The sequence below is a fragment of the Herpailurus yagouaroundi genome, unplaced genomic scaffold (genome assembly GCF_014898765.1).
Source record: "Herpailurus yagouaroundi ecotype Mexico unplaced genomic scaffold, PumYag 208, whole genome shotgun sequence".
Lineage (NCBI taxonomy): Eukaryota > Metazoa > Chordata > Mammalia > Carnivora > Felidae > Herpailurus > Herpailurus yagouaroundi.
Window position 1 is genome coordinate 5,859,240 of NW_024412439.1, and position 24,328 is coordinate 5,883,567.

The 24,328-nt window shown below is 59.3% G+C and overlaps 2 protein-coding genes across 8 annotated transcripts in view; one reads left to right on the forward strand and one right to left on the reverse strand.

The window, feature by feature from the left end:
- On the forward strand, positions 1 to 22,621 carry ELAC2 (elaC ribonuclease Z 2). 2 transcript variants are annotated; one of them, XM_040453161.1, is made up of 24 exons: positions 1 to 288; positions 868 to 918; positions 1,045 to 1,115; positions 1,823 to 1,887; positions 2,962 to 3,019; positions 4,203 to 4,271; positions 5,650 to 5,757; positions 6,644 to 6,702; positions 9,690 to 9,748; positions 9,837 to 9,909; positions 10,459 to 10,571; positions 12,196 to 12,291; positions 13,076 to 13,214; positions 13,296 to 13,381; positions 15,032 to 15,150; positions 16,496 to 16,592; positions 18,146 to 18,284; positions 18,667 to 18,705; positions 18,827 to 18,936; positions 19,875 to 19,974; positions 20,043 to 20,163; positions 20,271 to 20,349; positions 20,883 to 21,027; positions 21,537 to 22,621. In XM_040453161.1, the coding sequence occupies exons 1-24, from the start codon at positions 56 to 58 to the stop codon at positions 21,768 to 21,770; spliced, it is 2,463 nt and encodes an 820-aa protein (XP_040309095.1). In that variant the 5' UTR covers positions 1 to 55; the 3' UTR covers positions 21,771 to 22,621. The 2 variants fall into 2 exon arrangements, with proteins under 2 accessions (XP_040309095.1, XP_040309096.1); XM_040453162.1 differs by lacking the exon at positions 5,650 to 5,757.
- Positions 22,590 to 24,328, reverse strand: part of ARHGAP44 (Rho GTPase activating protein 44) — a 185,085-nt gene continuing 183,346 nt past the window's right edge. For 4 of the 6 annotated variants that reach the window (XM_040453167.1, XM_040453163.1, XM_040453165.1 and 1 more), the window contains one exon: positions 22,590 to 24,050. In XM_040453167.1, the coding sequence (XP_040309101.1) occupies positions 23,911 to 24,050 (140 nt within the window). In that variant the 3' untranslated portion in view covers positions 22,590 to 23,910. The remainder of the gene's footprint in view (positions 24,051 to 24,328) is intronic. The other 2 variants (XM_040453164.1, XR_005784025.1) reach the window with 2 other exon arrangements.

A 24,328-nucleotide genomic window follows, 5' to 3' on the forward strand; every position in this document is an offset into this window, starting at 1 on the left:
GGGCACCAGGAGCCCAGTGACCCGCAGCTTTAGGAGCGCGGGCGGAGGTCGGCGCATGTGGGCTTTTCGCTCGGTGCTGCTGCTGCGGTCCGCGGCCGGGCGCGCCATGTCGCAGGGACCCGCCCGCCGCCAGCGGCCGCCCAAGGACCCGCTGCGGCACCTGCGCACGCGGGAGAAGCGTGGCGCGGCGTGGGAGCCCGGGGGCCCGAACACCGTGTACCTGCAGGTGGTGGCGGCCGGCGGCCGGGACGTGGGCGCGGCGCTCTACGTCTTCTCCGAGTACAACCGGTCAGTGCGCCGCCCCGGAGTCCGGCCGGGCCTAGGCGGCGTCTCCTCGTCGCGCCCCGCCCGCCCTCGGGGCTGCGGTGTCTCCGCGTCACCCGTGGGGAGTTCCGCTGCTGCAGCCGAGCTTGGCCCCTTGGGGGGTGCGGGGGGTCCCAGATGCCCTACACCCCCACGGCCGTGGGGTTCCCGGGGGCCCCTGAGAGCTGCACACTTGGGCAGGAGCGTCCTCTTTCCAACCCTTGGGCCCCGAGCCCCCTCGTGGCACACTTTGGCCGCACGACCTCTCGTGTGCCCCGACACCGGGACCTCATGGTTGGCGTGTGGGGTGGTATCAGGTCTGGTGAGGTGATGGGGGAGAGGACCCATCTCGCTCCAGCACCAGCCTGCTACACAGGCCTCCAGTCCCCTGCTCGCCCCTCCTCTAAGGAGGGTTCGTTCCCAAGCAGCATCTTCACGCCAGAAATGCAGCCCAGGAGCGCAACGTGTGTTTTTCTCGAAGCGAACAGTAAAGCATGTAAAACGGTGGCAGAGCTTTTACAGAGTAGCATCTCCTGAATGTCTTGCGTAACGTGTGTCCTGTAGGTATCTCTTCAACTGTGGAGAAGGCGTCCAGCGACTCATGCAGGAGCACAAGTGAGTCCACCGTTTTCTCTTGGGGCGGAGGTGATTGTGGGCCCTGAACGCCGAGGTGACAGACAGGAGTGCTTCTGAAGCAGCACAGAGGGTCTCTGTGTTGCTCAAGTGTTCTGTCTTTCTTAGGTTGAAGGTGGCTCGTTTGGATAACATATTCCTGACCCGAATGCACTGGTGTAATGTTGGGGGGCTGTGTGGTAAGTATATTCTTTCTGAAGTTAGAGGCTGGAGGGAAGTCTGGGATTTTTAGCCTGCCCTGTTCGTTTTTTGTTTGTTCATTTTTGCCCATCTTCTGAGCGCACGGGAGCTGGAGTCTTTTTTCTTTTTTTTTTTTTTAATGCTTATTTTTGAGAGAGAGAGACAGAACATGAGCAGGGGAAGGGCAGACACACACACACACACACACACACACACACACACACACACACACACAGAATCGGAAGCAGGCTCCAGGCTCCAAGCTGTCCGCACAGAGCCCAATGCTGGGCTGGAACTCAGAAACCCTGAGATCATGACCTGAGCTGAAGTCGGGCCACCCAGGGGCCCCTACGCGCTGGAATTCTTTTTATGCTCGCCCCGTCAGCTGCAGCATGAAAAGCTGTGACTCAGAAGGACAGATTTTAACACGCATGCCGCTTCCCAAGCGTTACCATCCACTTCGTTTATCGAGTTGCTGGACTGGAGAAACGTGCCAGTAAACCGGAGGGTGTGGTGGTGATGGTTACAGTCACCTTACACCCCCCGGCAGGCGTCACTGCTGCACGTGGCCCTTGATGACTGAAGCCTGAACGAGGACAAGGAGATAAACAGCTGGTTAAGCGAGGAGTGCGACCCCTGGTGGCAGCTTCCGGGCACGGTGAGGAGACGGCTGACCTTCCTCCCTTCTTTCCTTCCTTCCTTCCAGGAATGATTCTCACCTTAAAGGAAACCGGGCTCCCAAAGTGTGTGCTTTCGGGACCTCCACAGCTGGTGAGTCTCTCCTGACTAGCTGTCAAGGCCAACCCCTCCTTTTTTAACGTGACTTGCGAGCCGTTTCCGTTTCTGCAAATTCCCGTTGCCCTCCGGAGTTAACTGACGGTGGAGTGAACCCTCCGCCTTTCAAGCTAAAGAGGCTGTGTCACCTTGCACAAGTCGCTGTATCTCCTAGAACCTCAGTTTCTGCCTCTGTCAGATGGCTGTGATGTTCCGTAAAGTTGCGAAGGGTTCCGCGAGGTACGCACGTAAAGCGCTAAGCCAGCTCCTTACGTGTTCGGTAGCAAGTGCGCGCGCACATTTCAGACCTGTTCGTACCTTCCGACGCAGCCCCTCCACACTGCCGAGAAGTGGTGTGCCCATCGTGATTTCCCAGTTCTTAACATGAAAGGCCGGCAGCCGCCAGGTGCTGTTAATTCTGTCTCCAAAATAGTGCCTCGAATGCATCCATTTGTCTGTCCTCGAGGCCTTCGTGCCGTCTGTCTCCTACCCGTGTTTTCCATGACAGCTTCATACCCGCCACGCGGTGGGGACGCACCCGTAGGCAAGTCACAGCCCGCACAGTGCCGCCCCCGCAGTAGGGCCTGGGAGCGCTGTGGGTCCCGGCTCTGGCCCACCCTTGGCTTCCGTATCCGGGTCCCCACGCTGGAGCTCTGCGGGCCCCTCTTAGCTCTTCCCTGAAGGCCCTTCCCGTCCCAGGGCTTTCCTTCTGAGCCCCCAGAGCCCCGTCGCAAGGACATTTGCTCAGGAGCCTGCCTGACTCTCGGACGGGCCATACCCCGGCCCCCGCGTCCCACGGGCTTCTTGCAGACCCTCAGCACGGCTGCCACTCCCCGGGGGTTTGTGCTCTGCCTCGGTTCAGTTTTGTCGCCGGATTTTATGTCTCACGAGGCTGGGGAGCGCGTCCCCCGCTCACCGCTGAACCCTTGGCTTCTAGCGTAGAGCGGCCACCGTGTGACTCTTTGTGCAAAGGTGGCTCAGAATACTTACTGGGCTTTTACGTTGACTTCTCTGCAAACTGCCCGTTGCCGTTTGCGCCGCCGGAACTGCTGCTTTCCTTCTTTTTTGTAGGAAAAATACCTGGAAGCTATCAAAACATTTTCTGGTCCGCTGAAGGGAATAGACCTGGGTACGTTCCTGCCTCTGACTCGTGATCGGCCATTTCTGCCTTCTGTCTGCCCCCGTCTCTCAAAGGAGAAACCATAAAAACTGGACCCCGTGAAACCTTAAAACCCCGTGCTTCATCAACAGGAGATGAATTTTTTAAATCTTGCCTGTTGCGCTTTTCTGCGCGCCCCCTCCTGCCCCCAGGTAGAGGCTAGAGATGCTACTCGGTCCAGCTGGGCTCTGCTGGGAGGCAGGTGGCCTCCTCCTCCTGGGGCCAGGCGGAGCCCACGATGCCAGCAGGGCCCCCGCCCCCGAGGGGGTCTGCGTCCCTGGTTTGTTAACACTCCTCTTCAAACATCATTTGGGTTTGTTTTTTTTTTTTTTTTTTTTTTGCTTATTTATTTTTGAGAGAGAATGAGAAAGCACGAGCAGGGCAGGGGCAGAGAGAGAGAGAGAGGGAGACACAGAATCCGAAGCAGGCTCCGGGCTCCGAGCTGTCAGCACAGAGCCCAACTTGGGGCTCTAACTTAACAAACCACGAGATCAGGACCTGAGCCGAAGTCGGATGCCCAGCCCAGCTTCCCCGGGCGCCCCTGATGCTCATCTTCAGTGGAAACACTAACGTCTTATGTCACATCGGATGGTGGTTCTTACAGCTGAGATGATGCATTCCTTTTGGTGTCACGAGGCCGTGTGTTAACATATGCCTTTTAAATTTGAGAATTGTTGGGGCGCCTGGGTGGCTCAGTCGGTTAAGCATCCGACTTCGGCTCAGGTCATGATCTCACGGTCCGTGAGTTTGAGCCCCGCGTGGGGCTCTGTGCTGACAGCTCAGAGCCTGTGGCCTGTTTCAGATTCTGTGTCTCCCTCTCTCTGACCCTCCCCCGTTTATGCTCTGTCTCTCTCTGTCTCAAAAATAAATAAACGTTAAAAAAAAAATTAAAAAAAATAAATTTGAGAAATTTTTTTTTTTAAGCAGGTAGTGAGAATACATTTTTTTTCATTGAGTGTAGTATTGGCCGATGAAAATACATTGGTGCTTCTTTCTTAAAATTTGTAATTTACTCAGAAATTCTGGTTGTAGTGTAGCTTCCCAGCAGAATCCCAAGGGAAACCATTTGCTTGTGGTTGGTGATCTGGAAGGCTCTTCCTCCCCCAGTGCCTCTGTTCAGTGCAGTCACTGCCCCGTGGTCTTTTTCATACAGCCGTGCGGCCCCACTCGGCACCCGAATACAAGGATGAGACCATGACAGTTTTCCAGATCCCCATATACAGTGAGTACAAAAGCCCCGTTTCCTGGGGGGAGGGAGGCATGTAGGTCCCGGTTAAGGAAAGGGGCGTGCGAAAATAGAAAATGCTCGAGTACTGGCTTTGTGTGCCTGGTTTTGTGTTCTCGATACGATCAGGAAATTTAGTGGAAGAATTGAGATGGTTCCTGCCCTTCAGGAGTTTACAACCTCACCAGACTCCTAACGATCGTGATTGTACTTTGGGACATCGTAATCTGCCCTGTCAGTTTTGCACGTTTATCGCTTGGGGTTTATTTGCCACGGATGTAAGCACTCCTTTCGTGATGGGATGCTGGAGGGGTTTGCGCTAGGAAGGCGTTGTTTATAAACACTAACACTAATAGAAGTGTTGTGAATAGTTCAGAAGGTCCCGTGAACCTTCGCGAGTCCCAGGGTCGGACGACGAGGTTTTGACTTAGAGGCCGTCCGCCTGTTGGGCCCCGCCACGTGTGTCTCATCTGTGGCCAGTCACACCCCAGGCCAGGTTTTGCTGATGGCGAGGAGGACGCAGGGCACTAGGGATGTTCCCTTGACAGCGAGGCCTGCCAGGTGCTCAAGGGACACAGAGGACAGACAGCCCCCCGCAGGGGGCCAGGAAGCCCGGCCCTGGCCTGGACATGCAGCTTGCACGGCCCCTGTGTGTGCGGGAGGGAGGTGGGTGTATGTCTTGAGCAGAGGCAGACATGCTTGGGGCCCAGTGAGACGGCTGGTCGCATCAGAGCCCGCCTTGTCTGGCTCACTCCTGGTCAGATGTCCTCTCTTTCCTGACCCCTCCCGACCCCCCCGGGCCTGATGTGTGTCCCTCTCTATTCCTCCCTTCCTGGCACGTGACCGTTTGCTTTGACGTGAGCTTGTGTGGCCCAAGCTGGCCGGCTGTCCCAGCCCCTAGGGCCGATAAGGAACGTGCAGGGGGGGAGCGGGAGGGCTTCTGCGAGACAGCGGCCCAGCCGGCCTCTTAGCATGGCGAATTGTTTTACTGGCCTGGAGACTTAACTGGCTGCAAAGTCACGGCCCTCCCACGGCGCTGTCACGGTCGGCCTAGGTCTGTTCGCGGAGGGTGGCGCCGGTGCGTGAACCAGCCTGCTGCCTGCCTGCGTTTCAGTCCGCAGACACTGTTGAGTCCCTGCCGTGGTCAGGGCTCTCGGCTGAGCAGACATGGGAAGGGGATCAAAAGGTCCTGCGGCCCAGAGACCCGGGTGGGTGTGGCGCCTGGTCAGAGACCCGGGTGGGGAGGCACCCAGTCACTGTCATAGGAGGCAGGCTGTTTAGTGGGCACTCCGGTACCGACCCGTGTGCACAGCGGGCTCCTGGCCGTGAGCTCACCTCCGTGGCGTGGGGTCTGATTGTTTTCCATGCCAACCAGGCGAGCAGAAGCGTGGAGAACGCCAGCCGTCTCAGAGTCCAGAAAGACTCAGTCCAGGGCAGTCTTCGGATTCTGGATCCACCGAAAACGAGCAGCATCTTGCAGACGGTAATGCTATTTAAACCCAACAGCATGCGGTCTCGAGAACGCTGGCTTCTTTATCTGCTGCCCCGTCCTGCTGCAGGTTGGAATTGTTTTCGTAAGAAGCCTGTGTGTAAAACGGGCGCTCCTCTGTCAGTGTGGGACTTGGCCCGTGGGCAGAGGGTGAAGGTGGCCGTATGGAGCTCTAGGGCCAGTCCCCGACCCCGGCTGGGCCCCAAACTGTGTTCCGTGCACCCGGCGGAGAGCAGGCTCCGGCAGATGGGTTCGTACGCAGCCTCTCGCAGCCTTCGTTAACGCGAGGTGATCTTTCACGAGTGCACGAAGCCCACGGGTCCTATCAGTGAGTGGCTCTGCCCCTTTTCCTCCAGAACGACAGGCTGCTGAGAAAGTGACTCAGAATCCCAGGAGTAGAGGTGTTGGAGGCGTGGGACCACGGCGGGTGAGGCCGATCGTTCCTCTCTCTGCCCTGGTCGGGCCTGCTGCCCCAGAAGGGCCGGCCTGTGCGCCACCCTGGTGTGGATGGCACAGGTGCATCTTCCCTGCAGGCCTTTTACTTTCGAGTTCGTTCGCGTATTCTTACCCCTGTTTATAAAGCACATTACAGCTTTTTCTTCTCCACGTCTGGGTACACTGTCATTTTTTGAAACGTTTCACCAGACATTTCTAGTTTTTCTGGTGGGCAGTTTGCATTTTCTGTTTGCTCCGATCTCGGCGCCAGTGGGACGACATCCAGGTTTGCCGCAGAAAGGATACCAGGGTTTTCTTTGACCCTTGTCTTGTACGGTTGTGTCCGTTCCATTTTGCACGAAGCCAGACTTCGGATGACCATCCACCTGGGAAGCCCGAGAAGGTTCACACTGGCCTTGTTCTGACCACATTCGGTTTTCCTCAGGTGTCGGCCAGAGAAGGCGTGGCAGGGACCCGTCCTTGGTCGTAGCCTTTGTCTGTAAGGTAAGCGCCTCCCCGGTGGGCTTTCAAAAGTGAGCGTGCGTGGTGACCTTCCGTCAGTGCTTGTCCTGTGATTCTGAGGTGGCAGCTCCCGAGTCCCCTGTGCCCAGAAGGAGCACAGACCCCCTGTGTCTCCATCTGCCACCTATAATTTTATGTACTTTCAAACGCCCTTCCAGCAACGGAGCCCTTCTGCCTACACGCTGGTTTGTGTTTGGGAACAGTCAGGCGTCTTGCACTTCAGAAATGTGGCTTTGTGTTCCTGCAAAGGAATCGGGCCTCCGTTCAGACTCCTTCAGCTCTCTTTTAGTTCAGATGGTTTTACCGTAGCTGTTAAACCACTCGAGCTAGACGCATTTTAATGCCGGCGAGCACTCACTGAGGCCGGTGTCTGCAAATCTGAAGTTGGTCCGATTCTGTGAAAATTTTATGACAATAGAGTATTTTAAAAACTTGACTAATGGCCTATTTTTAGTAGGGCTTTGCATTAAAGTTTTATTAAGTGTAGGGAACACTTTAATCTGTGGTAGAGCTACATGTGTTGACTTTTTGTGGGCTTTCGTTGGTTTTTGAGAAGTAATGTTGATTTTAAAATAGGTTTGTAATTTTCATCCAAATTATAACACCAATCGGGGCAAATACTTCTGGAAGGTCAGTAGTAATAGTTATCAGTTGCAGGATCATTGATTGTATCACTTCTGTCAACCTTATTGAAATAAATTTTTTTTAATGTTTATTTATTTTTGAGAGACAGAGTGCAAGCAGGGAAGGGGCAGAGGGAGAGGCAGACACAGAATCTGAAGCAGGCTCCAGGCTCCGAGCTGTCACACAGAGCCCGATGGTGGGGCTTGAACTCACTGAATGTGAGATCATGACCTGAGCTGAAGTCAGCTGCTTAACGGACTGAGCCACCCAGGCGCCCTGGTCAATTTATTTAAGTAATAGGAGGTTTTATAAGTTAGGTACTATTGTCAATAGGCTTATTACTTGGGTATCTCTGAGTTTTTAGGCAGTAAAATAACTTTTCTTAATGTTTATTTTTGAGAGAGAGCACAAGCAGAGGAGGGGCAGAGAGGGTGGGAGACACAGAATCCGAAGCAGGCTCCAGGCTCTGAGCTGTCAGCACGGAGCCCGACGCGGGGCTCGAACTCCCAAACCGTGAGTTCATGACCTGAGCCGAAGTTGGGTGCTGAGCTACCTATGTGCCCCCAATTTTTAAAGTAGGTTTATACGGTAATCTGTAAATTGTATGAGTTCCTTCCCTCCTTTCTCAGTAGAGGCCATGGAGCGTGATGAAGTGTGCCCTGTGTGCTGGGGCCGCCCCCCCACATGTAAACCTGGCCACTGCTGGGCCGCCGTTCCCGAGGCTGTGGGCTATGGCCCCCCCGGCCCTTGTGTCCCCTCCTTTGTTGTTTGCTGCCCGGTCTGGGCCCTGCTCTCACCGATCAGCCTGTGGGCCCTTATCCCTCCTGGAGCCAATTTGCTGCTTCCCGGCTGAGGCTTTGGACGGCAGCACAGCTGAGCTGGTGCAGGCTGTGGGAGGTCGAAGGCAAGAGGCCCTACGTGGGAGGGCCTGGGACTCGGGCTGTCCTCCGCTAGGAGAGCATGGGCTTCAGACCGCCGTGTGCCAGCGCGGGGCCTCATGGGATGGTGTTCTGCTTCTCCACTGCCTGCCACACACTCCGTGCCCTCAGGTGGGCACATGTCTCTTGTGGGCTGAAGTCAGCTTGGAGTAGAGGGAGGGGTTTTGCCTGCCTTAGTCTGCAAGTCCCTGTTAAATGTTAGAGACGTAGTTTCCATCCTGAAGCCCATCAGGGTCTGTGGAGGGAAGGTCACGTTTTCACAGATGATGATGTCTGAAGCCGTCATCTGAGCTCATCATCTTTGTGTTACATGCACTAAAGCTGTAATCCTTCATCTAGGGTAATGTTTGCCGAGCTAGAAAATTCTAGAATCCCAGTAAGACTCAAGGATCCAAATTGTAGGCTTTGCCCTCAGAGTTACTTCCCTTTTAAAGATCTAAGGAAGAAAATGAAAACCAAGTAGAACTTCGTAGTCAAAGATTTATTAAGTTTTTATGCCGTTTCTGACTTTTTATTATTACATATGAAACACGTAGATCCGTAGAATGAACGTACATGTTTTTTAAGTACAGGAGGGTGACTATCAGGTTTGGGGGCGGGATTTGTTCTTTGTCCTTCCGGCATGGTAAGAGCATGTCGGGCATTTTTCATTACAACTTTTCTCCAGGATGAAAGCAGCTCCCTGTTACGGGTTTGTGAAAACCACAGGGGTAAGATCACTCCCACGTTAGTGCCTGTCACTGCCCTCACGGTTCTGGGTCCTGTAGGGATTTGTGCGATCATTTCTGTTAGACAAGGTTCTGGTCACGTTCTGTTAGCTATTGGTAAGTACGGGATGATCAGACAGAAAGGTGTTTGTTTCTTCTCAAGGATGCGTGAAGGATACTTTTGATTTGGAAATGGATTGCATTTTATTAATCTGTAACAAGTTAACGTCAGGAAGTAATGTGCTGGGTTTTAAGTCGTCCAGCTTTTAGTCCTAAATCAGTGACTTCTTCAGGATGTAGCGTGGGATATGGTGTATTTCATTTCAAAGCAATAACCGGACCTGAGTGCTTCATCAAGCGGTAAGAAAGAAACCGAAATTAAAGAGCAAAGCCAGGGGCGCCTGGGCAGCTCAGTGAAGCGTCTGACTTCGGCTCAGGTCATGATCTCGCGGTTCGTGGGTTCGGGCCCCACGTCGGGCTCTGTGCCGACAGCGTGGAGCCTGCTTTGGATCTTCTGTCTCCCTCTGTCTCCGCCCCTCTGCGTCTCACGCTCACTCTCTCAAAAATAAATTAACATTAAAACACACACACACACACTAAAAACATAAAACCAGAAAGGTGGTTAAAACCCAAGAAAAGTGGCTAAAGCCGAGCTTCCTCCTCCCTCACTGAGATGACGTCTGCGTTCTGTCTGTGGCAGCTGCACGTGAAGAAAGGAAACTTCCTGGTGCTCAAAGCCAAGGAGCTGGGCCTCCCCGTGTGAGTGCGGCCGGGCGGCCGGGGGGGGGGCGGGGGGCCCGTGTCCCCGCGGCGCCTGGCTCACCCGTGGCTGGCCTCCTCTTTTCAGCGGGACGGCTGCCATCGCCCCCATCATCGCTGCTGTCAAGGACGGGAGGAGCGTCACTTACGAGGGCAGGGAGGTGAGGCGCCCGTTTCCGTGATGTGTCCGCAGTCCCCGTGGGGGCCCGAACGTGGGACAGCCGTGCTCTGGCCCGGGCCCCGCAGACAGAGCTCACTTTGAGGGAAGCGTGTCCATGCTGGCCACGTTTGGGTGTAAATGCAGAGCGTCTAGTTAGGGTTGGGGGTCCTCCTCTTCACGAGATGGGTGCTCTCCCTTGTCGGACATACGACAGACCCCCTGAGGGTGGGCTTGGGGCACGCGGCCCAAAGGACGGCCACTGTGCTCTTAACCAGGGTGTTTTCTCTGGCGTCTGAGAATGTCAGAACCAACGGCCACAAACCCGAGGGAACCATGACTGTCCTGCCCGGCTTCATGGCCACTCTGGGTTTGAAGTGTCCTCTCCAAGTATGCGTACGTGTAGAGGAGCAGCGCGAGCGGGAAGGGGGCGGGCGGTGATCCTCCCGCTGGTCCGTGAGTGTTCCGTAGGGATTCTGTGCGGTTGGCAGTTCCCTGCATGTCTGCTGAGCTGGGGCTCTGCCCTCGGAGTCATCACCCCGCTGTTTTGCAGATTTTGCCTGAAGAGATCTGTACTCCTCCAGATCCCGGCCTTGCTTTTGTTGTGGTGGAGTGTCCGGACGAAGGATTCATTCGGCCCGTCTGCGAGAACGCCACCTTAAAGAGGTGATGAGGGCCGTCGGGGTGGAGGAGGGCGTCTGCCTGGCCCGTGCTTGCTCCTGGCACGGAGCCGCGTCTGGGAAGCCCGTGCTCCCAGCTCCAAGTGCCGGGGTCAGGCCCCTGCTGGCAGGATGGACCAAGGGACTGCTAGTCCGCGGGCTTTACGGAGTACGCGAGCGTGTGAGTGAAATTAGGGAAGACTGAGACCCGGAGAGCCCTTGCAGACTAGAAGATCAGCGGTTGGTTAGGGTGCTAAGTCTAGGACACGTTCTAGAATGGTTTTCAGCCCTTTTTTTCTTTTTCTAAAGTTTATTTATGTTAGAGAGACGTAGTGAGCGTGTGCATGAGTAGGGAGGGGCAGAGAGGGAGAGAGAATCCCAAGCAGGCTCTGTGCTGTCAGCATGGAGCCCTCTGCCGGGCTCGATGCCATGAGCCTGAGCCGAAATCAAGAGTCAGATGCTTAACTGAGCCACCCAGGCGCCCCTGGACTATTTTTAGCTCATAAATTGTTCACTTGCCTGCACTGAATCTGTTGAGGCAGGTCTGATGTGTGTGAGAGTCTTCTTGGTCAGGGGTCTGTGTTAAGGGATGGAACCTTAGTCTGGGAACACCTTTGTTCTGATATTCCGGTGGCCTGGGCTCCGTTGTCTCCTGTCGTGCAAAGATGCGGGACCCGTTTTCAGGTCAGCTGTCATCCTGGGTAGCTTGGCCCCACACGCCCGTGCTTTCCTCTTTCTCCCGTCCTTCGTGGTTTCTTCTGCGTGTATTTCTCCTGCTCCTAATTCTGATTTACGTGTTTCACTCAGTCGTTTTATGCTGCTTATCACAACAGACCTTCTGGGGCAGCTCTAACTCTTTCAGGTTAGTGTGAGAAGCTCTTCCTCAGACCTGCTTTTTCTCCTTGGGCGACTCTGGGTACCCAGCTGGCACAGGCTTTGCGTTTCAGTCATGCCGTGGCGGCAAAGCTACTTGGAGTCCCTGTGAGCTGACTGGCGCGTGCGCTGAGGCAGTGCTGTGAGGTTTAAGCACACGACCTCGTGCGCTCTGTGTGTGCGTATGTGTGTGTGTTGTCCGTATGTCTGTCTGTGTGCATGCGTGTGCGCGGAAGGGAAGGACAGGTTAAAAATACTGTGTGAATTTTTTTACGGGAACTGGAAGGAAATGCATCAGCATGTTAGAAAGTGACCCTCTCTCTCTGGACAGTGGAATCACAGACCATTGTAACGGCCCATGCCTGTGCCCTGGGTCTACTGGAAGGCGGGCAGTAAGGCAGACCTGGAGGTGCCGAGATTTATGGGGGGAGCTGCTGTGAAAGATGGGGGGTGGGAGCAAGAAGAGGCCTGGAGAACCTCTGTCCTGCTCCATAGGTCCGAGCCCCTGTGGCCGGAGGGGACGGGGATGGTCTCCGGCGCCCGCGGGAAGGCCCGGCGGGCAGCCCCCGAGCCAACCAGAGGAGCCAGCTGGCGCCCTCCCTGTGCTCACCCACCGGGAGAGCAAGCCGAGCGCCGCCCCCCCTCCCCCCCCCACGGCTGCACAGGCACCGCGTGCGAACGTTGTGAGCCTGTATCACTGTCGAACGTTGAGCCTGTATCACTGTCCGAAGCAAAACGCCGCTCTCCCTTCCCCCCAGGTACCAGGGAAATGCCGAGGCCCCCGTGGCGCTGGTGGTTCACATGGCCCCGGAGCGTGTGCTTGCGGACTCCAGGTACCAGCAGTGGATGGAGAGGTAGGACCCTGTGCCTTCTGTCTGTCCTCCCCTCCTTCCCCCCCGCAGACACCTGTGCCCCGCGTGGGGAACAGCTGGCACTAGGTGGCGCCGTGCGCACACATCCAGCAGCTAGTGGGGTCCCCGCACACTCCGTGTCCCAGTGAGCACCGCCCGCTCTTGATGACCCCGTGGCCGAGTCCTAAAGAAGAGACTGGCCAGTGTAGCACAGCAGCCTCAGGTCACTGGACACCCAGCATGTGACAGGCAGTGTGCTGGTGCCTCGCTATTTCATCCCGTCCTGCGAGGTGGCCATCTGCCCAGCTCGGGACCGGGAGAAGAGGGCGCTCCACGCCGGCCCAGCTCAGCACCAGGCGGGGCCAAACCAGGTGGTGTCGGAGCTAAGCTCTGAGCGCAGGGTGACGTGGTGGGGTTCCAGCCCCCCAGCCCCCTGTTCATCCAGGCGCCCCCTCCGCTCCTTCCTGGATAGCCGGTTCGTTGTCACCCTCTGTTCCTGGAGGAGGGCCTGAGCCCTAACACACGTGGTCTGTTTTCCTTTTATGGTGCCTTTTCTTCTACCCTGAACTCCGTTTTGTTTCCCAGTCCCTATGTAGGCGCCCGACGTCTTAGCTTTCCGGTTTCTTCTGGACTCTTTCCAGTCCGCAGAGAGCACTGGACTCCGAGCAGAGCAGTGCGACTTCCTCTCTCTGAGCCCCTCCACCTACCCACGTGCACTGGTGTCGCTGCTGTCCCCGCAGCGGGGTCCCCCCTGCAGGGCACCGTGAACACGCCGTCTCTGCCTTAGGTTCGGGCCCGCCGCCCAGCACCTGGTCCTGAACGAGAGCTGCTCGTCCGTCCACAATCTCCGCAGCCACAAGATCCAGACGCAGCTCAGCCTCATCCACCCCGACATCTTCCCCCCGCTCGCCACCCCCTGCCGCCAGGTAGTGCCCCACACGGTCCCCCAGCCCAGCCCGGCCCCTCGGCTCGGTTTCTCTCCACACAGTGGGGTTTGTCTCTTCCAGGAGGAAGTCCCGGCTTCCCGTGTGCCCACCGTCCGGGGCGAGTGCCTCCTCAAGTATCAGCTGCGTCCTCGGAGGGAGTGGCAGAGGTCAGGACGACTCTGAGCTGACGGAAGGGTCTAGAGCGGGAGCGGCAGGCTCTCCTCGTGAAGGGCCAGGTAGTGAACACTGCAGCCTGTGCAGGCCACGTGGCCTGGTCTCAGGCACTGAACTCTGTCCCTGCTGCAGATGAGCCCCGGACGAGCAGTAAATGAACGGGGGCGGCTGCGTCCCAGAGCAAAGTCACCAGGACACGCAGCTCTGGTTTGGGTCGAGGCGGGAGGGTGAGGCCAGCGACGAAGCTTTTGCAAAGTCTTCCCCATGACGACAGGGACACATACGTGTCCCTTGTTTTACATCAGAGAAGTAACGTGTGTTTGATGGAGAAAATTAGTCACCCATCATCTCGTCCCCGAGATGAGAGAAATTGATGGTTAACATTCTGTTTTTAAATTGGAACAAACAGGGAATGTATCTTTTGAAAAGTGTGTATGTGGATCTGTGACCTGACACGTCTTTCTTTTCCTGAGTCATTGCGTGGTCTTTGGTAACCGGATTTCTAATGGCATTGCAGATGGGGTGTTTGTTCATTTTAGACGTTTCTAGTTTTGTGCTGTTCCACTGAGGCATCGAGTGTTTTATAGGCAAGCGTCTGAGGGGAACTCTGTTCCATCAGGGGGGTTCGCAGGTGTGGGGTTACTGGGTCGGAGGGCACTCGGTGAGCGTTAAGTTGCCGGCAGGAAAGCCTCTACCAGTCCAGCCAGTACCGTGGGAAGTGCCTCCCGCCCACACATCTCTCACGTCCAAGTGAATCCCGAGCGAGTTGAAGCTTCCCGTCCACTGTGTTGTGACTGCACGCTGTGTGCTCTTGTGACGAGTGCTCGGGCTTTTTACAGACCGTGCGGTCTTCAGATTTCGGAGCCTGCTGTCAGCCTCTGCACACAAGGCTCATAAAGCTGAGCCCAGCCGGTACCCAGATGCGCCTCATGCCCACGCACGGTGCAAGTCCCGGGCCTCCCGGGTCGGATTCTGGGGAGCCGGGCCCGGCCTCCCTGCGCGAGTGCCCGGTCGGGGTGGGGAGCTGCTGACGGAGGCTTGCCTGTCAGCGTGGCGGGACCAGCCACGTCGCATTGCCGGGGCCTCGCGAGAAACGCATCAGTCAAGGCCTGCGTTTCCACAGGGTTCTTGGGCTCTGAGGACTTGTTACCACGCGAGCCATTGCTCGTGGGCTGTGCGTGTCCACCAGGGCCGTCTGCTCCTCTCCCCTCCCTTCCTCTGGCTCCCAAGGGACGTCAGGCAACGTCTGGAGATGTTTTTTGTGGTTACAGCCCGGGAGGGCCTGGGGGCTGCCAGTGGCTTCGAGTGGGTGGAGGTCAGGGTGGCGCGCAGGACCCTGCCCCGAATGTCAGTCGTGTCGGGTTCGTGAGACTTTGAGCTGAGATGTCGTGAGGGGCTGAAGCTATTCAGAACTTGCTCTGAGACCCACCCCCACCCCCACCCCCACCCCCCGATTAGGCTGAGAAGGAAGCCTCCACACGGCAGGAGGACAGGACCGCCCGGGGTCTCAGGCACTTGGCCTTCACTCTTGATGTGAAGGACTTTCTGCGGGTCGCGTCCATAAGTCAATTCCAGACATCCACTCGGGTGTCTGCTTGAGGCCACGCCCGGGCTGGTCGCCTGAGACGCTTTTCTCCCTGCAGGGATGCGGTTATTAACTGCAATCCTGAGGAGTTCATCGCCGAGGCCCTGGAGCTCCCCAACTTCCAGGAAAGTGTGCAGGAATATCGGAAGGCTGTGCGGGACGGCCCGACCCCCGCAGGTGAGCGGAAGACCCCAGAACAGCCTTCCTCTGCTGGCCGCTGGTGTTTTCGGAGCGCTAAGCAGGAGGTCGGCAGGCACCCTCTGACCTGGGCTAGTGACGTCACGCGTGTTCTCTGAGAACACCGGTGCCCGTGCCTGCCGCCTGCCCTCCCGCCAAGACCAGGTGCATCAGAGTGTTTGGTGATGGCACCCGGCCATTCTTTACAAGGCACGTGGCTGTGTGCGGTGGGCCTGGGAGCTCCCGCCGGCCTCCGGAAAGAGCTCTGAACCCTGGCCGAGCCGACTCGGGATCCGGTCCTGGCTTTGCTGAGGATCCACAAGAGATTTGGCCACGACGCCCGCCTTGCTGGGTGACATTCGCCATTGTGCCGTCAGCAAGAGCAGTGGGGGGGAGCTTGGTGACCTTTGCTGCAGGAGCTGGTTTTTCTAGGGTGCTTTTCAGCTAATGATAGAAGCGGAGAACGCTGGTCCAGAAAGCGGGTGGGCGTTCATGGGGCCAGATGGCCTTCCACCCATCTGCAGTTTCTGAGGTTTTTGTTTTTGTTTATCTTGGAGAAAGAGCACGAGTGTGCTCTTGGGAGGGGCAGAGAGAAAGGGAGACAGAGGACCCGAAGCGGGCTCTGCGCTGACAGCAGAGGGCCTGACGTGGGGCTCGATCCCATGAACCACAACATCACGACCTGAGCCGGAGTCGGATGCTTGACCCACCGAGCCACACAGGCACCCCGCCCCCGGCTACAGTTTCTGCATGGAAGTTCACCTGGGCGGGTATAGGGGCTCCTGTCCCCAGAAGTAGCCTTCCCGTCTGTCTGCTTTGGGTTTGTGATTGCATTTCTGGTTTGCGTGTGAAAGATCCACCCGGATCAGGCTCCTGGCCGTGCACGTGGAGCTGGTCAGACTGGCTGACAAGGGGCCTCGGCTTCGGAACCATCAAGTCTCTCTAGACTCTGGTTCTGGCTCCGCCTCCTCTGGAGAGAGCCTGCGTGCGGTGCGTCCCCTCTGAGCCTGCCTGTGTCCCCTGTAAAGCTCTTGGTGGGAAGAGCTGGATGCCAGGCAGAACCCGCCCCCTGAGGTAAACGATTCACAGCGTAAAGGCCCCTTCCTTTCGTAAAGGACCAGGAGCACTTCTTTCCAAGGAAGGGCCGTGGGATTTATTTGCCCTTCTTCCCAGACAGCTATTGACGCCCAAACAGCCAGTGGAGGGGGGCCTCGCCTCCTGAGGCCCTGCCAGGTGGGATCCGCAGCCCCTCCTGGGAAGCGAGACTTAACGCCCCTCGTGGCTGAGTGCCGGCTCACTTTGGACCCACAGAAATGGGCTCTTTCTCGTGTGTGTGTTTCCATAGAGAATGGAAGCCAGTATCCAGAAATCATCTTCCTCGGGACGGGGTCTGCCATCCCGATGAAGATTCGGAACGTCAGCGCCACGCTTGTCAACATAAGGTACTGCGTTCCTGGAGCCCCCTCCCCGCCGTGCGCCGGGCACCGCCCCGACTTCCCAAACAGAACCCCTGCCCCGCCGCCCGGGGCAGATGGAGCGTCCTCTCGGCCAGAGTGCTGGGGAGAGGAGTCGTGGGCGCTGATGCGTCTTGTGATTAACCTCAGTATCTGGCGCTTCCGCGACTCACCGGGCTTCGTCCCTTGCGCTGTCTGTTGATGAAGATAGCCGGCCCCGCCGTATGCCGTGCGCTTTGCTGAGAAACCGTCTCGCCGAGTTTTCTCGTTAACCCTATGAAGCAATGCCCACCCGTTGCCTTGATCGGTAAACCAACGCTCAGAGAGGCTACTAGTTCCCACCTCCGGTCGCGGCAGCTCCGGAGTGTGAGGCGGTGTCTTCATCGCTGCGCCGTGCTGTCCCCGAGCTGGTGACTGCTGGTGCGTGGAGCGGCCGCGGGGCTGGTGCGCCCGGCTCGTGCTCGGCCCCCGGACTCGGTTCTCTTGGGTCGGGCCGGCGTCCTCGCCCGCAGAGAGGTTAACCCGGGCGCCGGGCCGTGTTCGCCGTGCGTCTGCAGATGCGTCCGTGGAGGAAGTCAGACTGTGAGGGCCCAGGCCCGCTTTGAGACCGTGTGTGCTCGTCTCGGACGCCAGCCGCGTCCAGTGCGCACGGCACGTACGAGGCGCGCCCTGACATCAAGCGTGCGCGCATCTGGGACGGACTCCATAGGACCCCGGAAGAGCAGTCAGGCGGCCAGGCCTCCCTCTGGGGGCTGAGAGGCTCCGTGGAAGGGGCTTCTCCCGAACCCCCCACCCCCGAGTGGCATTGAGCCTGACGCGACTCGTCCGGAGGCACTTCCGCAACGCGGTCCCTGCCCAGAAGGTCACGTGTCTGTGTGCCTGGGGCTTCTCCCCGGAGCCCGGCCACAGCGCCCCCTGCCGGACGGCCCCTCCCGGAGGAGGACGAAGGCCTGCGGGAGACTGGCCTCTCCCCACGGGGCAGAGGCTGAGACGGGCCATCGGGATGGAAGCACCCGGGGCCCGACTCCGCGAGCGGCTCCCCGGCAGTAGCGGGGCCTCCGCCGGTCACCCCCCTGCGCCGGCGGTCATTGCCTGTCCTGCCCCTGCCGGGCAGGGGGCGGCCCGGGCTGAGGAGGCCAGGACTGCTCGACCGGAAGCACAGCGGGCGGCTGCCCCGCGTGCGCACCCGTGCCCGGCGCTGGTGTGGCCGCGGGGGCCGTTGCCGGGGTTCAGCTCCGATAACCCGAAGAGCCTCCTTGCGAGTAGATGCTTTTGTCCTCCCGTTTCACAAGCCGGGCGCCAGCATCCGTGTGGCCCTGGGTACTGTGTGTGTTCAGGGGTTTCCGTGGCCGGTGGCCGCCTCTGTGCGATGAGCTCTGGCGTCCGGAGTTGCCGTGGCGTTGGGCTCGGCCTCTCAGCGCACGAGAGGTGTGGGAAGGCGTGGGAGGGACGCAGCCGCTCGCCCCGCCTCTTCCGGACGTGGGAGCTCTGCGGGCCCCAGGGGCCTTTCCCGGCCACGTGACCGTCACCCTCGTCCACAGCCCCGACAGGTCCCTCCTCCTGGACTGTGGCGAAGGCACGTTCGGGCAGCTGTGCCGTCACTACGGAGACGAGGTGGACAGGGTCCTGGGCACCCTCGCCGCTGTGTTCGTGTCCCACCTGCACGCGGATCACCACACGGTGAGCGGCGGGGGTCCCCGGCGGAGGGACCCCGGCGGAGGGCAGGCGCCGCTCTGGCCCGCGCTACCCCCCTTCCTTTCCTGCTGTGCCCAGATGTGCCCAGGGCCTTGGCTCTTCTCTCGCTGGTGCGGTCGCTCCGCTCGGTGCACTGCCTTGGACAAGGTCCCGCTGTCAGCCTTCACCCGGCTTGCCTGCCCTGAGGGGCCCTCCCAGGGCCAGTGGGGACCCCAGACCCCTGCCCTGTCCCTGGTCACGCTGCCCACGGATTGTGGCTGATAGGGAGGTGGGAGCGGCTGCAAGAGCAGGACGCCAGAAGCCAGGCGAGGCGTGGCGGAGGGGACTCCGGACGTGGCTGACGCGTGTCCCCTTCTTCCCCCTGCAGGGCTTGCTAAATATTCTGCTGCAGAGGGAGCGAGCCCTGGTAAGTGCCGCGCGCACTTTTATTGTCCTTTGAGTTTGGTTGGCTCACCCCTCGGCCACATCTCCTGTCACCCTGAGCTCCCGTCCCTGACTTGGCGCTCCCTCGGGTGTCCTTGCCTCAGGCATCTCTGGGAAGGCCGTGTCACCCTCTGCCCGTGGTCGCCCCGACCCAGCTCAGGGCTTGGCTCCAGCAGTACCACCACCAGTGCCAGCGGATCCTGCACCACGTCAGGTGAGCGTCGGCACCTGCTGCCTTCGGCCGCGGCCCTCGCGAGACGCCGGGACCCCGCAGCCTTCCCCGGGACTGGGCCCCCGGCGGCGGGCGACGGGGTAGGGATGCTTTGACTCCAGGACAGGAACCGTCGACGGTTCCGCGCGCGCGTGTTGATGTCCCGCGTTGCATCTCAGCCCAGCCCTCTTTTCGGTTCTGCTCTAGTTCCTAGCTTTCCGCCCGCACTTCTCCATGAAAGCGGCCCAGGGCCCTGCGCCCGAGCAGGAGCAGGGGCGACCCGGGGAGGGAGTCCCTGTGCCTGGGGTCGGTCCCCTCACTGTAGCCTCCGGCGGCCCTCATCCGAGGCCTCGGGGCTTGGTTTGGCTCTTTTTAAATGACAACTCTCTTCTCTTAGTTACTGATTTAAATACTTTAGTTACAATAAATAACGCTTTTGGGGCTTTCTAGCCAGACACTTGTACTTCGAATCACGTTAACATAACATAAGGTAACACCCAGGGGCACCTGGGTGGCCCAGTCGGTTGAGTGACCAGCTCTTGATTTCTGCTCAGGTCATGATCTCCCTGTTCGTGAGACTAAGCCATGAGTCGGGGTCTGTGCTGACAGTGGTAGCCCGCTTGGGATTGTCTCTCTCTCTCTGCCCCTCCCCCACTTGCCCTCCCTTTCTGTCTCAAAATAATTTTTTTTTAATGTTTTTATTTTTGAGACAGAGACGGAGCATGAGCAGGGGAGGGGCAGAGAGAGAGGGAGACACAGAATCTGAAGCAGGCTCAGCCCAACACATGGCTTGAACCCACAAACTGCGAGATCATGACCTGAGCCGGAGTCTGACGCTCAACCGACTGAGCCACCCAGGCGCCCCCTCTCTCAAAATAATTTAAAAAACCCATGACATTTGTTTTTTCACGCTTGCGTTAAACTCTTCTGTCTTCTCCCAGCCTGATTCCTGCCAAATGCCTTCAGAAAGGGGCAGAGGTGCCCAGCCCCGAGGTTGAAAGGCTGATTGGCTCGCTGCTGGAAGCGTGTGATCTGGGAGAGGTAAGGGGGCGCCCGCAGGCGGGAGGGTGACGGGGGCACAGCCAGAGGCCGCTCAGCCGCTCCTTCAGTTTCAGACCTGCCTGGTCCGGCACTGCAAGCATGCTTTCGGCTGCGCGCTGGTCCACACGTCCGGCTGGAAGCTGGTCTATTCGGGTGACACCATGCCCTGCGAGGCCCTGGTCCAGATGGGTGAGTGGAGGCGAGTGTGGGCGGGGGAACGGATGGCGGTGTGGACCCGGGACCCGGCGTTTCTCAGGCAGAGGGCTCTGCTCCAGTGTCTGCTGCTTCCTCTCTAGGGAAGGACGCCACCCTCCTGATACACGAGGCCACGCTGGAGGACGGCTTGGAGGAGGAGGCCGTGGAAAAGACGCACAGGTAGGGGAGACTGATGAGCCGCTCCCTTCTCCCCGGGGGCACTCGGAGCCACCTCGCGTCAGCCCCAAAGGGAACGACTGCTCTCCAGGGACCGTGACACGGGGCCAGCTGGCTTCCCACTAGGCCGTGGGGGCTTCTGCCATCATTTCTGCAGCGCCGTGTGGTCAGGGCGCCAGCCGGGGTGGGGATCGAGTATTGCGCGTATGGTGGCAGAAACAGAAGCCGCAGCAGGGAGCTGCCCGGGGAAGTGCAGGCCCGCCTGGGTCGCGGGCTGTTGCTGTGACAAGAGCGTGTACCCCAAGCGAGAAGCCCCCTGCCCGTTCGCTGCCCTCAGGACGGGCGCCCTGACGCCGGCCCAGGCCCGGGCTCCGTTTGGGGGCGTGTGCGAAGAATCCAGCCGTCAGGAAGAGTTTGTAGGCAGTAGGGGCACTGACGGAGGAGCCCCCCCTCCCCCACCCGGCCTTCCCGGGGCCTGTGTGCGACGGGGTCTCCCTCCGCTGGGCGCCGGCCTCACGTGTGCCCTCTGTCGGCAGCACCACGTCTCAGGCAATCGGCGTGGGTGTGCGGATGAACGCGGGCTTCACCATGCTCACCCACTTCAGCCAGCGCTACGCCAAGGTCCCCCTCTTCAGCCCCGGCTTCAACGAGAAAGTGGGGATCGCCTTTGACCACATGAAGGTCTGTGCGTGTGGGTCTTGCACTGGGTGGGGGGGGGGGGCCCGGGGAGGGGGGGGGGTCTGCCCATCCTCCCGCCGTGGCCCGCCCCGGCAGGATGGCAAGGCCGACCTTCTCCGGGGCCTTCGGGCCGGACCGGGGTCTCTGGCCGCTGGAGTCGCTGAGGAGTCAGGCCCGGCCGTCCCCACAGCCGCGTCATCTGCGCCTCGGCACTTGCTGGGGAGTCGGTGTCCTCTCTGGTCAACTGGCCAGGAGGCCAGCCTGGGGCCTCCGGTCCCTCTGAGTGAGGACGGACAGCCTCGCCTTTCCTGACCCCCGTGCGGTTTTGCTCCTTTGGCCACGAGAGGGTTGTCCGTGCCCCTTTCCCTAGAGGGCTTCCTCCTCCCGCGGCCTTGTCCTCCTCCCGCTGGTAGGAAGGCAGGTGGGGGGGCGAGCCGGCACCTGCCGCGGCAGGGGGCTCCCTGGGCACAGCTGACCCTGACGCACGTCCTTGTTCTCCGCTCCCCTCCCAGGTCTGCTTCGGGGACTCCGCCACGGTCTCCAAGCTGATCGCCCCGCTCCAGGCCCTGTTTGCCGGCGACATCGAGGAGATGGAGGGGCGCAGGGAGAAGCGGGGGGTGCGGCTGGCACGGGCGGCCCTCCTCTCCGGGGAGGTGGGTGGCCCCGAGGACGGGGCGCCCCAGCAGAAACGGGCCCTCCCGGAGCAGCCGCAGAGCCCTCAGAGCAAGAAGGTCAGGGCCCAGTGAAGACCCAGAGCGACCCCGGACTCGGGAGGCTGGCATCCTCCGTGCGGTGGCCCCGGGTCTGCTCCCCTGGGCAGCCCTCGGCGGGGCCCAGCCCGGCCTTGGGACGTGAGGTTGCCGGATGGAAAAACGGACAGGTGGAATTCAGTACAAGCCAATTTTTAAGGAAGTCACGAAAAACGGCGTGCCCATGCCTGCCGCAGCCAATGCGTTCTCTCTGCACACCCGAGGCGAGCCGTGTCCCAGGAACGCCGCATCGTGGACGTGAGTGTCTGAGTGCCCGAGACTCCAGAAATACCACTTCCAAAGACAGAACCCAGTAAAGATGCCGCGTGGAACCTAAGTGCTTTGCTTCGTCCTCTTAACACTGCTGAGCAGGAGTCTCCCCGCCCTGCACCCAGGGTGACCTGGAAGTCAGCTCCGATGACGGCGAGGACCTCCGGAGCCTATCCCTAGGGAGTGGCCACCCCTCTGTGCCCTGGATTTTGACAGAAGTCAAGCCATGCCGGCTCAGGAAGACGCGGGTCCTCCCACTGTTCGGGGGAGAGCCCCTCACCACCCTGGAGTCATGAGCAATCTGACGCCGAGTTGGCTCTCCTGCCCTCCTTGTGGGATTTAACAACGCTGAGGTTAGTGCTTGGAAACCGAGGGAATTTTCAAAGAGGAGTCTGGTATCTATTTGTGTCTTCTCCCTCCCAGGAGAACACACAGATTTGAAAGTGAAACCAAGGATGTAGCCTTGCCCAGCCCTGGTCTCAGGTTTCCTCCCGAGGAGGAATGTTCCTGGCAAGTTGATCGTCAAAACAAGAAGATAGGCCACGCTCAGGGATAATAAATCTATTTTAATAACATTACTTTTGACAACTATTTGTACATGTATTTAAAGGTAACTTTCAACCCCTGGGCTCCGTTACAAATTGGGTACTGAACCGTCCTCGCCAGAAGTGAGCAAAGCTGTTTGTTAGCATCAAAAGTGGCAAAATCCCACCAGCGGGGAGGGTTACTTTACACCGTGTGGGGGGGAAATAAGCATTTGAATTTCTCATTGTACACCTATACATGGGTTTAGTTTGGCTCAAATTCAACAAATATAGATTTCATATATACAAACATTATATCATGTATAGGTAGATCGCATCGATTTTAAACGGATAAAATCGGAACTTTTGAGTTGCATGCAAGACCCGATGCCGTCTCACTCCCTTAATCCCCAAGTGTGACTGGGCTTCCCGTGTCCTCCGGGCCCGCCCCACTGCTGAGCGCAGCCCGCGGGCCCGGGGGGCCGTGCCTCCTGCCCTGCGTCGCCGAGGGCCACCTTCCCTTCCTGCGTGCTGCTCGGGTTCGCGCGATTATTGCTGTTCCCTGCGGCCTCCGGGAAGGAGAGCCGACCTGCGGGGGGGGGGGGGGGGGGGGGCGGGTGGTCGGGGGGTAGTTACTGTCGGCGGAGGTTTCTGCGGGGCCGGGGCGCCATCCTCCGCCGTCCAGGCGCCCTCAAGATCAGATTAGAAATTCAGAAGTATAAAACGAGAAGGTAGTGACGGGAGCTTTCGGTCACACGGTAGGGAAAAGCAAAACCCTTAGGAAGGGAAGCAGATTTTGTGTTAAGCCATTGACTTTAAAGCCCACGGGCAGGGTGGCCGCAGGTTGTACACCGACTGCCTCCCCCACACCACCCCCCCCGACTTGCGCTGCGGGCGCACGTGGCTGCCACGACTTCTGGATCCCAGAGCCAGTCTGCTGGGGGGGGGGGGGTCCCCTGTAGTCACCGAGGTGACGGGAGGGCGCCCCCCGAGCTGTCAGAGCCTGGAAGGGCAACCGCGGGTGGCACCAGGCACCCCAACCCTCCCCGCACCCCCAGCCTGCAGCTGCAAACGACCTTTCTGACGCGCAAGCCCGGGGGGGGGGGGGGGGGGGGAGGCTGAAAGTGGATCAAAATAGGCACAAAGTCAAAAGGCAAAGATCAAACAAAAGGCCAAAGTCACCACCCCGGGGAACAAACGAACTCTGCACCTACTCCGGCCACGCAGGCCGGAGGGGACAGTTTGGCGCACGACTCCAGCCTCGCTGGCAGTGACCGCACAGCCGCTCGCTCCGCGAGCCCAGGGGGCGCTCCAGGGTGGGTGGTGGGCGGGGCCTGCGCGGGTCAGAGGGCGGTGCTCTCAGACTCCTCCTCCGAGTCCCTCTTCTCCGTCACCGAGTGTCGCCGCGCGTGCTCCAGGGGGCTCAGGCGGAGCGGCGGCCCGAGCTCTACGTGGATGGAGGGGATGTCAAAGTGGACGAGATCTGCAAGGTGGCAGAGAGAGGGGCGGCTGAGGGGCTGGCGGGGGCCTCCCGCCCACCGCAGGGTCGGGGTGGGCCTGGGTTGCTCTGTTCCTTCCCCCGGAGCCTGTGGGAGCGGAGCACCCCGACCCCTTCCGAAACCCATCCCGCGGGGGCGGAGGGGGGGCGGTTCACGGAAGAGCCCCGCAGCTCCCGGGCCGCGCCCCGCTGACGCCCTCCAGCTCCGTTCTCCGAGGGGAGGTGGCTTTCGGGGCGGGGCTCAGGGACCTCAGGCTGTGGGG